The sequence below is a fragment of the Pieris napi genome, chromosome 8 (genome assembly GCF_905475465.1).
Source record: "Pieris napi chromosome 8, ilPieNapi1.2, whole genome shotgun sequence".
Classification (NCBI taxonomy): domain Eukaryota; kingdom Metazoa; phylum Arthropoda; class Insecta; order Lepidoptera; family Pieridae; genus Pieris; species Pieris napi.
Window position 1 is genome coordinate 11,482,956 of NC_062241.1, and position 16,890 is coordinate 11,499,845.

General features: G+C 32.1%; 1 protein-coding gene across 3 annotated transcripts in view; it reads right to left on the reverse strand.

Moving 5' to 3' along the window:
* The window catches only part of LOC125051636 (disheveled-associated activator of morphogenesis 1), a 119,246-nt gene that overhangs the window by 60,020 nt on the left and 42,336 nt on the right, over nucleotides 1–16,890 (reverse strand). Inside the window, exon 2 of one of the 3 annotated variants that reach the window (XM_047652113.1) lies at nucleotides 12,616–12,847. The exons of 1 other annotated variant lie outside the window; for it this stretch is intronic. In XM_047652113.1, coding sequence (XP_047508069.1) covers nucleotides 12,616–12,663 — 48 coding nt within the window. In that variant the 5' untranslated portion in view covers nucleotides 12,664–12,847. The remainder of the gene's footprint in view (nucleotides 1–12,615; nucleotides 12,848–16,890) is intronic. One more of the 3 variants, XM_047652112.1, reaches the window with a different exon arrangement.

Genomic DNA, 16,890 nt, shown 5'->3' on the forward strand with positions numbered 1-16,890 from the left:
AAACGATATTAGTGGATTAATCTAATATATAAAATTCTCGTGTCACGGTGTTTGTAATGAAACTCCTCCAAAATGTTGTCTGCATATCGGTTAGGTCTGCGAATCGCACATCTATTTTTCATAACCCTAATTTTTTTTTTTTTCGACAAAATTTTTTGTTTAATTTTTTTATGATACAGCATACAAAAATACATAAAAGCCTTAATTTTCTCCCCTCTACAATCAACTCCTATCTTTATTATATTAGATATTTATTTTTATTGAACTAAAAAAAAAATGTTTCCTAGAAATAATTTACATGGCAAAACAACGTTTACCGGGTCAGCTATTTAAATTTAATATTAATTAATATGCGCAAAAATCTGTCTATAAACATACCATACAAAACCTCCCATTTAATAAAACAGTTTTATATTTTTTTTTAATACAATCCCTTTCAAACACTATGCTTAAACGAAACTAATCATTAACTAACCAAACGGGTTATATTATACAACAAAATACTACTAGTACCGTTACAATTTATTCGAAAGTTCAAAGTGTTAACAATAGAATGACCGAAAACGTCGAGTTTGTTTTTAAATTTGCACCTCACATTATGTAACACACATTATGTATAGTTTTTTGTTCATTGAACGAATTGGATACAATTATATAAATAGTGAGGTGCGTCGAGTCGAAATTCTTAAATTGGTGTCTAAAACTAGAAACTTCAAGGAAAGAGTGTACCAATTCTTGAAAGGTTGACAACGCACTTGCGAGCCCTTTGGCAACGTGTCTAAGGTATCATTCATAACATCAGATGAACCTCTAGACCGTTTGCCCCCTGTTCTGTATCTTAATCTTAATATATATAATAAACTAGCCGTTTCGCGCCCGCTTTGCTGGACGAATTAAAATAAATTTTATGTTTCATTATTTTTTTTTTTTTTCATATTTTTATTATTCTTCTTTTTAACTTCCCGCTAAGAAAATTGAAATATTTCGAAAATCGAGTTTTTAACAGATGTTGACGTTTAGAGGTTCTAGGAAGCCTCCCCGAATGTTTCCGCGGTGAAGTCCGTATGGATAAATTTTCATAAAAGTAAAACAGCAATAAAAAAATGAAGGAACGTTGGAATTAAAAAAATAAATAGCCATAAACCATCTAGGAAAAATTTCGCATCGAATAGTGGTAGTTTCATGTCGATACGATCAGTGGTTTAAGCGTGAAAGAGCCTCAAACGAACACCATTTTCTTTTTATATATATATAGATAGATAGATAGATTACGCGTCACGTTGTTTGTCCGAGATGGACTCCTAAACTACCGAACCGATATCAATCAAATTTGCACATCGTGTGAAGTTTGATCCAACTTAAAAGATAGGATAGCTTACATCTCAATTTATTCCCGCAATATTATATTTGCAAAATTATATTTTATTGCAAAATATTTGTTTATTATTTGATAGTCACAATTCTAACAGATGGCGCTGTGTTGAAAGTACCAACGTTTCACATAAGCTACAATTTAATGGCATAACCACCAAAAAAGCATGGTGGTCCCCATGACTGGTGTTCTCCTACCGTTTTCCTTGAATAGGTTACTACTATGTAATATTACTAAAACCTTAGCCACAGCAACGCTTCTCCGGTCTGCTAGTTGTATGTAAAAAAATACAATGATTTATTAGTATTCCAATAATGATCACATTTCGTATTATCATTACACTTAGTTATATTAAAAACGTTAATAAATAAATATTGTTGTATAGTCATGTGACGTACAAACAAAATTTTGAATCTGAAAAATTTGGCTCGATTTGTATACCATACTATATCGTAAACGAAAATACAAACATTCTTCTATACAAATGAAAATTAATAATTTAACTATTTATATATCTAACTAAAACTCAAAATAACTATATTCATGTAACCAAATACACTTTTTTTATGGCTCTGGCACGGTTTGTGCATTAGCCAGCGTCAAGTATAAGATTTTTATAATTCGTGCTTTTTGCAGAAGTTCGACCATGTCCTCCATGTACGGTTGAGGCATTCGCCCGGCACAACCCTCCCAAAGGCCGAGAACAAATTTAAATTAAATTAAAACTTGCCCTCGAACCGGGTATCGAAACCGGTACCCCTCACCTAGCTGCCACTTAATAAGACCGCTAGGCTATGAGGCCCCATCCAAATACACATAACGTCAATAGAAAATATGTTACATTGATTCTAAATTTACAGTTCGCAAGTCAAGGGCGTAGAGCGGGCAAGAAGAACTGGCAAGAAACTTTCCGCCACTATTTTTAATCGCCAAGCTTTGAGTCATACAAATAGTTTGAACTGGAGCAAATCAATGCCAAGTATCATTTAAATAATCGCTAAATTAAAAAAAAATCTTATAAATTTAAGTTTAAAGAGAGTTTTAAATTTATTCAGTAACAATTCTCTAATTTCGCTTGGGAGATTCATGTACGTTACATACTAATGTACCTATATCAGTTATGTAAAACGATTATACATGAATAATTCCCTAAGTAATATTTAAAAACCTAGCCGTGTTACTCAGGTCATTCGTCCCATAAGAATACAACATAGGTACACAACTTAGAATTCTTTTCGTGTAATTCGTCGTAAAATCAGGTGACCGTATTATTGAATAGAAAGTGAGATGCGTTGAGGTTAATAGTTCCGTAATTCGCCTTGAATTTAGTGAATACCGTTAATTAATCGATCTTGTTTCAATTGCTCTTGATTGATAGCGATATTTGAACGGTGATATTTTAAGTGAAGGGATTTCGTTCACTGAGGGCTAGGGCAAAGGTCGTAAGCTTTCAATCCACTGATTTCTCATATGAGAAAGTTTTTGATGTATTCAATGCAGTTATGATGTGTGTTCTGTACTATATGTTACCTACTATATTATATTAGCGGATCCGACAGACGTACTGCATGATATTTTATGCAATCAGGATATAAAATAAAGTATGAAATTACCGACTGCAGCGCCATCAATATTTAAAAAGGCAAAAAAGGCTTACTATAAAGTTAACGATTATCTAGTTAATAAAAGGGCCTGGGACTAGTGCTAGACAGGCTACTTCTAATTATTTGCGATATTTGTTTTAAAATAAGTATTGTTTGATGATTTGCTATTTTAAAAGAGTACCGAGAGTTTTTTACGCCGGCTTTTTCTCTCGGCCTACACCCTCTGTCTTCTTTGCCGATGAGTAGGGATGCCTACAAATTCAAATTTAATGACGTGGAATAAGTGATACCTGTATCTTATGTTTCATAATAAACATATTTTCTTTTTTTTATCGGGCTGATTTGTGAAACTAAACCATCCAGGGCGCCACCAAAAATGTACACAAAAAATCATTTAAATCGGTCCAGCCATTTAAGAGGAGTTCAGTGACATATACACGTACAGTGGAATTATATATATGTATAAAGATTACATAGAAGTTGTAAAAAGATTAGAGATTTGAATTATTATATTTATTTATTTATTTCCACATAATAATTATATCTTAACAGTTACTACAAATGCGATAGAACTACACAATAATCCTACAATTAAAAAACATTAAAAATATATATTTACCTACCTATCTTATAACTAATAATATCGTAAGCAACTCTTGTGTACTCAGTGTACAAAAAAAATAGGTCTACCCCGATAGAAATTCTATTTATTATATGTACATAATACATATAATATATATATTATTGGATTACACTTGGAAACGAACTTCTCTCATTTATTTCCTTAAAGTGTAAGTGTTATGTGCAATTAATAAATAAAAACTAAAGTGAACCACACGCATCTAACGCAATATACATTTGCTAGAAATATAGAAGCATTCGTAAAAACGTTTCAAATCAATTATTCATATTGGTAACAATGTACATTTATGAACGTCAATATTTAAATTGGAACGTGTTTAGTTATATTTATGTACGATCACTCTAATACATGTAAACGGTTAAATAAACGTCTAGATATTAAATCATCTTTATCATAAGTCAAGCATACATTGTCATTAAACGTGACAAAATATTCTTCAATTACTAGATTAAAACTTGACCATTTCCCATTTGGTCTCAACACATCACTTGGCCCGACTTTGCAATGTGTTATATCGTATCACCTCAACGTCGTTTACACGAGTAATAAGGCACTTTATATCACTTAGTGGAAAAAGCTGCCAACTAAAGTAATGCCGAACCAATTCGACTTCCAGCGTCCTCACACGGCCCTAAAATCAGGGGCAATATTGGGGAAGTGGTGGTGAGTACCCTAGACCTCGTGTGTAGGCAAATCGTACCCTAATAGACGTGTGTAGACTGTAGACTGCCGTTTCGAACTACGAGCCAATTTCATCCACACGACCATTGTCCAGATCACCTAGGGTCCATCAAGAAAAGAGCGTACCAATTCTTAAAACGCACCCGCGAGCTTTCTGGTAGTGTCCATGGTAGGCGATAACATCAGGTGACTCTCCTAGCCGTTTTCCCAGATGCTCTATAAAGTGAGCGGGAAAGTTTGCAATATTTTTAATACGAAAAAACTTAAAAACAAATGAATAGCGACGAAGGCTACGTCAACGAAGAGGACATTCAGATTTTCATACATTTAAAAAGTTCTAAAGTAAAACCCTATAAACATAACGCAAAATCTTGTATCTCATCAATAATGTATTGTATAGAAACAATGATATTTACTTTCTTACACTTAGTCACGCATGTTTGTAGCGGCCAACAATTTGTACAATTCACAATGCGCTGTAAACATCATTCAATTCAGATATACAATGCACATAAATGTTAAATTGATTTTGATTGAACAGGGGTTTAAATAACCAGCTAACGATATTGTAGTCATAAATTAAAGTCTTATAATACGGTTTGGCCGTACACAATATTTTGTTACAAATTTTGTTTGTTATTTCTCATCTGATGTTAAGTGATACCGCCACCCATTGACACTGCCAGAAGGCTAGCAAGCGGCCTTTTAATAATAGGTACGCTCTTGCTTGAAGGACCCTAAGTCAAATTGGTTCGGAAATATACCAGTTGGTTCCACATAGTGGAGGTGCGCGGCAAAAACTGCTTTAAGAAACGCTCAGTTGTGGAATGACGGACTTGAGGTGATACGGATGGTATTTTGCCTTCACGTCCGATAAATAAACTCATCTGCAGGTATTAGTCCGAACAACTCCTCTGAACAGTCTCCATGGTAAATGCTATATAAGATGCAGTGACACCCCACATCACTATACAACGCTAAGGCGTCAAGCCAAAACTATTTTTATTTTTTTTATTTTTTTGTATAATTTACCATAATTGTCATATATTTTAGAAAATATATCTTGTAACAAAGTCTCATATCATTATATATAATGCGGTGAACTTTAATAAACAAATATAATTCGATTTATACGACCGTTAAAATGACCACTAATTAGAGAACTATTACTTACGTTAACAATTTTCTATTATCGTAAGGACATAAATACACGCTATTTTCCTTCACGGAAACGCCCGGTACACATTAAAATAACACGACAATGCAATTTAACGCATTCTCATGTAGGGGAAGGAAGTAATACTGGTAGTTAGGTGATTAACACATCAATCATATGGTCAAGTTGAAAGTAATTTCAATGTCAGGGACATAATCATTAAAAATGGAGGTTATTCGATTCTAGGTGATGCTATTGTTGTTACTGTGCTGTTCCTTATAACTTCTATCAATATAGAATTTAGTAAACGAACCGTGCCCACGAGGTAACGACGCCATATAATGTACCAAATATTGTATTTTTTCAGCCTATTAATGCACATTTCTTATTGTTTATATTTATAATAAAATATTTGAAGGAAAATAATTGAAGTTTTTTATATAATATTTATAATTAGCTACAATATAATTAACTAATTAAGCATACATAGTAGATTAAAATACACTTGAACCCACTTATTCCTAAAGCTAAATCAGTGTACACCGTCATCATCTTTCGCATCTTCGCATTTTTGGGTGTACTCAGCGTACACCCAATTTGACGGAGAGAGACAAAACCATAACTTTAATGACGGTAATTAGATAATAGATCACTTTAATTTCGTTCGGCAAATGTAAGCTTCTCAAAAGATAACAAAAGACAATCGCCTTTTAAAATATTTCTCACGAATAAAATAAAGTAATCCTATTGAAGTCTAATCCTTCACGAACGAGACAAGTGCACAAGCACGCGGAAGCTGTAACCACAATCACGAACGAACTACATTCATGCGCGTGAGTCGATTCCTGAGAATATCAAAGATATCATCGAATGTTTAACAATAAAGAACGCGGTCTTTTGATGAGTCGAAATCTACATAACTATTTTCAACAGTATATTACACACTAGAAATTCCATTTCTACAAATATTTTGTTTATCATTCCTGAATCATTGATGAATTTTACGACAGCTTATTACTAAATATTACAAAACAAGACTGCCGCGTCTATCTGTTCGCTATAAACTTATCAAGAAAAGATCGTACCAATTCTTAAAAGTACGGCAACACACTCGCAAACCCTATGCCAATGAGTGTCCATGGGCGGTGGTATCACTAAACATTAGGTGAGCCTCTAGGCTCTAGTCTTTCCTAACGTGGGGCCTAACTCCCCACAGGTGGGCAAATTGATTATTAATAATTTTAATAAATACGAAAATTTATTAAAATTATTGAAATTTGAATTGTAGTTTTACATTATGTTTTTAAAATTTACTGACTGTGTTTCGTAAACAAACCTATCATTTGAGTATCTCAAGTGAACCATTTAATTGTTTAATATTAAATAATATGTTAGGTTCGGGGGGCATAAGAATTTAAAAAATGCTAAGGTGGGGCATGGCACAAAAAAGGTTGGAAATCGCTGCTCCAGTTTGTTCCTGTCGCTGTTCTTTAAAAAAAAACAAAACTACTGCACAGAGTCTCATGATATTATGATTAATGAGAAAAGTTAAGGTTTAAGCTAAAGTTATGTGTATGTAAGATTTGAATTAGCAATTTAATATCACATTTAGCACGGGTAGTAGAACGTAATGCCTACCATGTTCTACTACCCGTGCGAAGGTATAAATAATTAACATGTCTCGTTTTAGACCTTTAGACATTCTTCAAGTTAATATAGCCGTAAGTCGAAAAGACAAGTAAGGCCAAACAGTGAACGGCAGAGCGCTTGAGACGTCAATCACACACTCAAGATGGACAGACACGACATTTAACTAGAACATTGTATCCGTTATTATCTACTGTTATAATACTGTATCAATATCATCTATTTATTTATTGTATAAAAAAAATAAACAAAACCTTTTTTAGGTCTGGGCCTCAGATTACTGTATCATATTTCATGATCATTTGTCTAATAGGCAAGTAGGTGATCAGCCTCTTGTGCCTGCAACACGCCGTCGACTTTTCGGGTCTAAGGCAAGCCGGCTTTCTTTCGATGTTTCCCTTCATCGTTCGAGACAATGTTAAATGTGCACATAGACAGAAAGTTCATTGGGGCACAGCCGGGGATCAAACCGATGACTTCAGGGATGAGAGTTGTACGCTGAAACCACTAGGCCAATGCCACTGCTCTATTCTATAAATAAATATGACTAGTACGCAATGGACACTACACAACTTAAAAACAGTGTACACACCGAATAAAATAAAGTATATTTATTTATTAAAGTTTACAAATAAAATAGATACAGAAATCTCATGATGTAATAGGCCGCAACGCTGTGGATTATTACTACAATTTAGTTTAATATTCTGTAAATTATTTTAGTAATAATACGTATTAAGTTTATATAAAAATAATTTCACAATAAATAATATCATAATAAAATGTATACATATTTCTCTTGATCATGAATGTCAACAAACATGATAAATTTTATTGTCATTACTCCGCCTACTTAAATTACTTCCTCAACAAATTCATACATTTAGATAAAATTCTCGTCAACTTAAAATTAGCTAAGCAAATTAACTTTTCCTTTTATACTGGAAAAACAGCTTTCTACAGAAAGTAGCGATTTGATCTGCGAGGTCAGGAGTCGCGGCCAGGAGGCAGTGACGTCATTAGCAAACTTACACATTAAGTAGGAATGCAAGGCAAGCGCACGCGCAATTTTTAATCTTTTATTACTATATTTATATACGCATTTCTAACGAGGTCCTTACAGATATCCTGATCCATTTTCATTACTAATCAGCTATATATATCCTGGTCTTGTTTTGTCATAGTAGATTTTAGATATGAAATTGAAAATAAAATTAAGTAGGTACTGCAGTAATAAAAAAGTAAGAAAGTACAAGAGGCTGTATTATTATTATAATCATTGATGATGATGATCATGAATATTTTACTACCACACAGACATTTAGTTATACATTAATAATATGCATCACTTTTACTAATATTAAAAAGAGGCAAGATTTGTTTGTTTGCATTGAATAGGCTCCAAAACGACTGGACCTATTCAAAAAATCCCCGTTATCCCTGATGAACATAGATATTTTCAAAAAAGTTAAATTTCTTATTACAATAGCGTAACCCAAAGTGAAAAAGACAAATAAAAATTCCTATAACGCGTCGCAGCAACTATTGACCATAGAGCAAAGTAATTTATAGAAGACATCTTAATCTACATGTGTCTAACAATTTTTTTTTTCCATTTGCATTTAAAAGTTTATTTACGTAGAAAATCTTTACTCTATAGAACATCGTGCACTGAATTAATGCTGATAAAAACGCAGAGCACAGCATACAAAATATAAAATTTGATTACAGAACTAACAAAACTAATGAAGAAATCGTAAATTTTAACACCTTACCTGATAATCGCTCAATTTACTCAACTGTGTGAAACTGATGTATTTCTGCGTGCAATCTTTTCGCTATTGTTTCGTAACTCGAGATCAAATTGTACATTTTTGAATTCTGATCTTTGTAATGTTTCATGGTTGTTCTAGGCTTGGATTCCTCGAATAATAACGTCTATCTGTGTTAATAAATGAGATATTAGTATAAGATTCAGAAACGACAGCTATCGCTACATACATAATATAATTTTGTTTATACAATTTAGATATATTCACGCGAGTTTAGAAGTGAATAATAGCACATAGTATTAGCATATAATATTAGTATCATAAAAAAAAAAAACATTTTTTTAAATGGCCTACCCTACAATACAATATCGTTAATCATTTAAAAGTCAACACTTAAGTAATGACCTCTGTATGAACGACAGACTCAAAAAGTAGACGTATTTTTGTACGATACACCAATATATTGTGAAGAATAGAATATGATATAATTTATAAAGCATAAGTGTAAATTGATAATCGCTGAAAAGGTAGCAAATCTTGCCAAACCCGAAACGGTAAAGCTGCAAGCGAAAGCTATTTTCCCTAATAAAACAATTGAACGTAATTTACATTAAATTATAAGCCTAGCGAAAGTTACACTAACACGATGGTGTTATTTTCAATTTAACACATCACATCAGGCGATATTAATCAAGTTGTCATGTCAAAGTAATGTAACGAATTCAACACCTCTAGCGGTAAAAGTTGTCTTTAAAAAGAAAAATGTAATTCCGAATTCCTGTTTAATGGTGCTATTATTAACAAACAAGTAAAAAACTGCCGACTCCAATCAAAAAGGTTAGATAACGTATAGACAATTTTTATTTTAGAATCTCTTAGCAGTAACCGTAGCCAAGTTGTTATTACCTGAAGAATCAACAATTTTTTTATTTATTAAATTTATAATGCGGATTTTTATTAATCGACCTAAATGTAACACTTTCTTTGCAACTAAAGGATTTATTTATTTTATTTATTGGTAGGGCTTAGGGCTTGAAACAACTAATACTTTCGATGTTTATCCACTTAATATGCACTATGCCACAAAAAGATATTCATAGGCAAGGGTAAAAATTAAAAGATATTTTTTGTCAATCTAGGATGCGATAGGCTCCATTTATTTAAGATAAATGTATTAATTTTATTTCCTCTGTTTGTTGTAATATTTTCGTTTCGTTTTTTTTTTTTGTATTAATTGCATTTCTTTTGAACTCTTTACTTTATAAGGAATTTAAATTTGTACTGTGGTGTAGTCCTTCAGGCAAGGTTAAACCTGTTAGTGGTTTTGGTATTTTCTGAACTTTTAGTTTATATATATGTATAACTAGCGGACCCGACAGATGTATTCCTGCATGATATTTCAAGTGATTAGCATATTGAACAAAGTATAAAAGTACCGACTGCAGTGCCATCTGCCGAGCTGGTGATTCTAAACCATCCAGGGCTCCACCCAAACGCATACAAAGAAAATCATTCAAATCGGTCCAGCCGTTTCAGAGGAGTTCAGTGACATGCACACGTACAGTAGAATTATATATATATACATATGTGTAAGCTAGACTATCTTGTAAGTTAGATCAAACTGCACACGGTGCAAATTTGATTGAAATCGGTTTAGGAGTCCATAACGGACAAATAACGTGACGCGTATTTTATATAAGTACCTATATATTAAGATAAAAACATACATTGCTCCATGAGAAGACAAACACCAAGGGGATGTTTGATCGAGCGGACGCCTCTCAACATCTCCACCTTAAGGACATTGCGCCGTGGCACTCCAGGCCACCTGACAAATACAAGTATCCGCGGATACCTTAACCACCGGACAGTACACCAGGGCAGCAACCGCCGCTACGACCGCTGGTCGCCTCGCTGGGCCTCCCCCGGGGCCACCGGGGGTCTCAGCCGGCGGAGCTTGACCGCGAGCCGCGTAGCTGCCCGAAACCAATGAAACCAATGAACAAGACACCAGGGCCAAGTTGAGATTACTCCTTGGCCCCTAACCACCGGATATGACACCCCGGACAAGACCCCATCGGCTGCGCGCAGCGAGTCGAGGCCAACGTCTCCTTGGGCGCTGTAGACCCCATCAAGAGCTACAAGCTCGACCCCGTACCGCCCTGTATCAGCAGGGCGCGAGCCAACATTTCACCTAACACACCCCTCTAGAGGGAGTGTGTAGCATTATCCACTGGAACGCGGAGAAGACAAAACCAGGTTGACCATATATTATTCAAGTTATTATTGACATTGCGAAAATTATAAATAGTTTCTTAACAGTTGCTAAATTTAATTACTTTTCTTAAGATAATTAGGATATGACCTAGACATCGTAACATTCTAAAAAATCAATTCAACCCAAACAAAATTATGTAATAAATTAATGACATTAGCATGTTAATGTCTTTAATCAAATTATAAAACACTAGAAGTGGTTTTAAAGCGATATTTTATTATATTATGGAAAAAAATAGCCCATAGGTATTACATTCTAATCGAAATCGGAAAATTTTTGAGTTTATTCGTTTATTCTTCTATTTAAGTAATAATTATTATAAACAATTTATTTTTATAATAATTATTACTTTATTTTATTATTTATTATTAATTAACAGTGATATCATGAGTGATATGACATATGAATATGTATTTTGAGTTTTAGTGAGAATCTATTGAATATTTGAAAATATTCTAATGCGATGCTTGGAAAGAAAATTACTGATATTATTCAACACGTAGACCTCAATTTCAAGGCTTATCGACATTTTCACGCAAGAAACAATAAGGAAAATGTTACATAATGTTATCAACAATTCGTTCTGTTGATAATACTTAGAACTAGGTATTAACAGAATCACGTTAAATAAGACTATTATAAATATACCATTTTAAAACACTTTCGCGTTATTGATGAAAAAAGTACTTAATTACTAAAGTATAATTTTTTAATAGATAAAAATTTAAAATTAATATATATATATACACTAATTAGAAATTATCAAAACAGAATTTTCCCTTTTTATCAGACCGGGTAATCTAAGATACTAATATCCATAAAATGGTTGGAAGTATTTAAATGAAAGAAAACAAGACTTCAATCTAAACACACACAAAGGATCATAAATCGCAAGGATTGTGTTTTGTGTTTGTAACGAATAAACACGGAAAATTCTTTCACAATTTCAATGCTACATTACCCCTAAAGTAGACATGAAGAGAAATTGGCTGTGCCAATAATCAATCTGGAACTGTTTAGGAAAACACCTTTTGTATGGCAAACAAGGTTTATAATAATTTACCAAAAGAATGAAAAGATCTTCCAACTAGAGTTTTAAAAAATCGCCTTGGTGTATTACTTTTGGGAAAAAATTATTATTGTGAGACATTGTAGTTGATATAAATTTAATAACGTATGATTTGTACGATATATAAGAATATAAGAAGACTAATAAATAATAATAGTAAAATGTAAAATTCCTTTAAAGACAAATTTGCGCTCCATTGTGTGTGGCAGAATATGCGAACTTATGATTGTACCACCATACACATTATTGTACCATGTATTATTATTATAAATAACAGGGACTTTATTTATTTTATTTATTTTAACATTTATAAAAATAAATGCACATCCGATAATTAATATTATTTATAATAAGTATCACTAAGCAGGTCTTTACTTAACTATACAAACTTACCACATTGATCTTTCCAAGGATGTGTGTTATCTGATCCTTGCTGCACATTTTGTTGTATTTCACTGTTCACTGTTCTATCACATTTTAATATCTATTTGTTATTGTTTACACTCCGTCACAAGTCTACGAGGCACTTTAGCATCGACCGTTATTCCTTGTTTTTTTAAAGCTTTGTTTAAAGATATTACGGCTTGAAAAGGAAATTTTTAAGCTGCTTCTTTCTTATCTATATCTGTTTCAAGATTTAGATTATTATATAGATAGAGATAAAGAGATAGAGACTGCTATTTCTTAAGAGGTAATAGTATACAACCTTTTGAAAATTCATATAGCTCTTAATTTTACGAAATATTCAAACGCGAATCTAGTTTACTAAAACGTCCCAATACAAGTAGCAATTTATTGTCCAATATTTAAAATAAGGTCATTAAACTAATCGTTGCGCATATTTTATCTGTTTACGAAATACTTTAAAAGCTTAAACATATTAATATTAGTCGTGAATTTGTAGATCTATTAATAAATTATAAAGAGGAAAGATTTGTATGTGGATCAAAAAGTACTGGATCGATTTTAAAAATTCTTTCAACATTTAATTGCTACATTATCACTGATTAATATAGGCTATTATTTGCAAGAAAAAAATAAGGATCCCTACTAAAACTACAATAATGTTACCCAAGGTGTAAAAAAGCCTATAAAATATCTTTCATCGCATGCGCTGCGAAAACTTTTGATGATAGAACAAAATGTTTTTTTCTATAATATTAAAGAACATATTAATATCTACATATAAATAAATTTTATACACAACTGGATAGGCGTTTAGCCACAATGCCAACTGATGTTAAGTAAGAAGTGGTCTTTGCATGAATTATATTTGCATATTGCATGGCACTCCTGTTCGGGACATGCCTATTTAACCATATTAAACTGACTAGGGAAAACGAAGGAGGACACAAGGAGTTCCACTCCTTTGCTATTATTACAAGAAACGACGATTAAAATCGTACAGTGCCGCACCTGGGGATGTCAATGACAAAAGGATGAAACTCCAGCGTGCTTCTACTTTAGTGTTGTTTGAAAGGGCATGACGGAATCAGTAATATTTTACATTTAATATTAACGATCGATTTTCTATGTTTCGATTACTTTATTTATTAAAAGCGTCTGATAACTAGAAAGTGTCACTATTCCTTTCTACATTCTTTGATGCTTTGTCAATGACATCGTATTCATAATGGTTGAACGGTTTTCGCTGGTTTTTTGATCGAAATTCGCAGTATCGTAATTTCAACTAGCTATAACTTAGCGATTTCGTGCGTGATTAAAGTTAAATATCAAATCATTCGCGTACACAGAGTCGTTCATTAAGTGATAGTTTACGACAGCTAATCACTACTTTTTCTATTAATATTAATCAAACTCAAAATCAAAACAAGTTTATTCATATAGGTCAACAAGTACACTTATGAACGTCAACAGAAAAGATGTTAAATTGATTCTAAATTTACATTTACTACCAGTTCGCAAGTCAAGGGCGTAGAGCAAGAAACTCTCCGCCATTCTTTTTAATCGCCAAGTTTTGAGTCATACAAATTGTTTGAACTGGAGCAAATGAATCTCAAGGATTAGGATTATTTAACTTGCTAAGCACCAAATCGACGGCGTATATGGCTAATAAACGTCTTGCCTATAAGATTAAGGAACACAAGCAAATATTCCGTGTTTCAGCAGTTTTTTTTTCGTTCACCAACAGACCACTACATATCATTCACTGCCTTTTGTCTCCTTAAGTTACTTCTAATTATAATTATTAATGTACATTTGACAACTATAAGTAGCCGATAGTGACGGCTAAAGGAAAAAGATAACTATCAAATGACAATTAACATCTAAATAGTGTAATAACTACACTTTGTTATTGTGACCCTGATTTTATCTTTCAAGAATGCGGTTTTATTAACCAACAAAAAGGGTTTTGAATTCGAATTCGACACATTTTGCGTCGCAGAATATTTAAGTATTATTATAATATTAAAAATAATAATAATGCTTCAATACCACAGATAAGCCGGATCTGCTATAAGCTATATTATTGAAAATATATTTAATACGTACGTAATTTAAATGATTTTTTATAGTAACATTTAAATTCATATGTTTATGAATATTTAAAAATGTTAGCCATTAATAAATAGGTACGCCATCACTGTACATTTTTAAGCTCAGTCTTATCACTAAAAATAATTTTCACACTTCTCGTAAGTGTTAAAATTATTCTCATTCATAATATCAGAAACATATGAAAATTGTGAAATTATTCACTTTCGGACTTCTAAATATTTATGACAGACATTTACATTATACACAGACACAGATATATGTCTACCTTGTTGATGGAGATATACACATTTAAATTCAGTGTGATCATCTATGACGTAGTTTAATTTATTCCGCTATATTTGACCTGACGTAACCTCACATTAATATTTAGATGACCGAAAGTGAATAGCGTAAATAATTTCTCATTTTATATTTTTACTGATACTAAAATAATTGCGAATTTATAAATATCTAACAATTTTAAATATTCATAAACCTATTAATTTAAATGTTACATAAAATAAATTCATTTTAATTACGAGCGTATTAATAATAACAATTAATATGTCCGAAAACTTGTAAATATTTGAATCCAGTAAAACAGCTAAGAGATATAAGGAACGAAAGACAACAGAAGCACTCGGCTTATGTATCTTAGCAATATTTAAAAAAGAATCCTAGATAAAAGCGCTCGAATTCCTATTACTAATAAACCAAATTATTTAACTAAATCAAAACGTTGTTTATGACAGAAATAGGTTGTGCCAAATCTCATCTATCGCAAGTCCCAACACTAGGGAGTCTCCGTGTTGTAGGTAACTGGATAACAATTTCGTGGTACTTATGTAACCGTTTTTTTTTTGTTTAAAAAAAGTAGGTTTAGTGTTACAAGTAATCAAACAAAAATTAATATCATACTATCGAAAGACACCGCCCCTGAAAACACTGATCTTAATTCTAAGCGCATCCCCTGACCCAGGAACTATGCTGAATATTACTGGTTAAATAAGAAAGAAAACTAGTGCAATATACTTAGCAAGGATTCACCTTGGCATAGTTTTTATTATCTATGCTAAGTAGTGCTTTTACATTTGTAGGTTTCCTACGTTTAGCATTATACAATTATTTCCTAATTATGTAAGACAACTATTAATTTTTCACTACAATTTATGTATTAACTATTTTTAAAAAATACAAAAATTTTGTATGAAAAACCTTAATAATACAATTTCCAACATTATAAATTATTATCACTTTGTACATATTTTATTCTCGTATTGGTGTTGGAAATATGTATAATTGCAATTTTCAAAAAAAGTTTATAATTCATATCATATGTTATTTTAAAACCCTAATTTAAAACTACCTTTTAATTATAACAAAACATGATAGAACTCATACGATGTCGACTTCACATAGTAAACTATTTATGTTCACTTTAAAACATACATTAATTTCCTGCCATCAAATAGTGTACCCAAATAACAATAATTGATCAAGGTCAAACCGTACTTTCACTTGTTATAAATTTCCATGGCTCTCCGCCACACACTAACCAATTATTTCAACAACCATACCATTGTAATTAACACTTTCGTTATAAAAAAAATCAATATTAAATTGTGTTAATAAAAAACTTATTAATAATCACGAACGATCGAACGAATTTAACTTTTAATAATACCTTTAACATAAAGTTAATAAAACTTAATAGTTAGCTGTAATAAATAGGCTTAAGTAATAATAAAAATGGGAGGGTCATTTCTCTAGAGCGCGGCATCAAGGATGGACACTTGAACTAAACGGACTGGAAAGAGATGTATACGACGACCAAAGAAAAGATGGACTAATGACGTTAAAGAACTAACGGGGAAAACCTGGCTGAATGTTGCTCAAGACAAAGAGAAATGGAAAAATATGAAGAAGGAACCCTATGCCAAGCAAAAACTTGGCCACTTAAAAACAAAAAAGAAGTCTAACTTAAATTGTTTTAAACTTATACTAGCACGACTACACACTAATATTAAAAAATGTAAACTAACCAATAATTGTATGGATTAATTAATAAAGTTATAAGAATAAAGTAAAAATAAAAAGATATTTTAGCTAAATGGTGTCAACTGTCAACCATCAAACCGTTAAGAATGAAACAGTTAATGAAACTTGAAA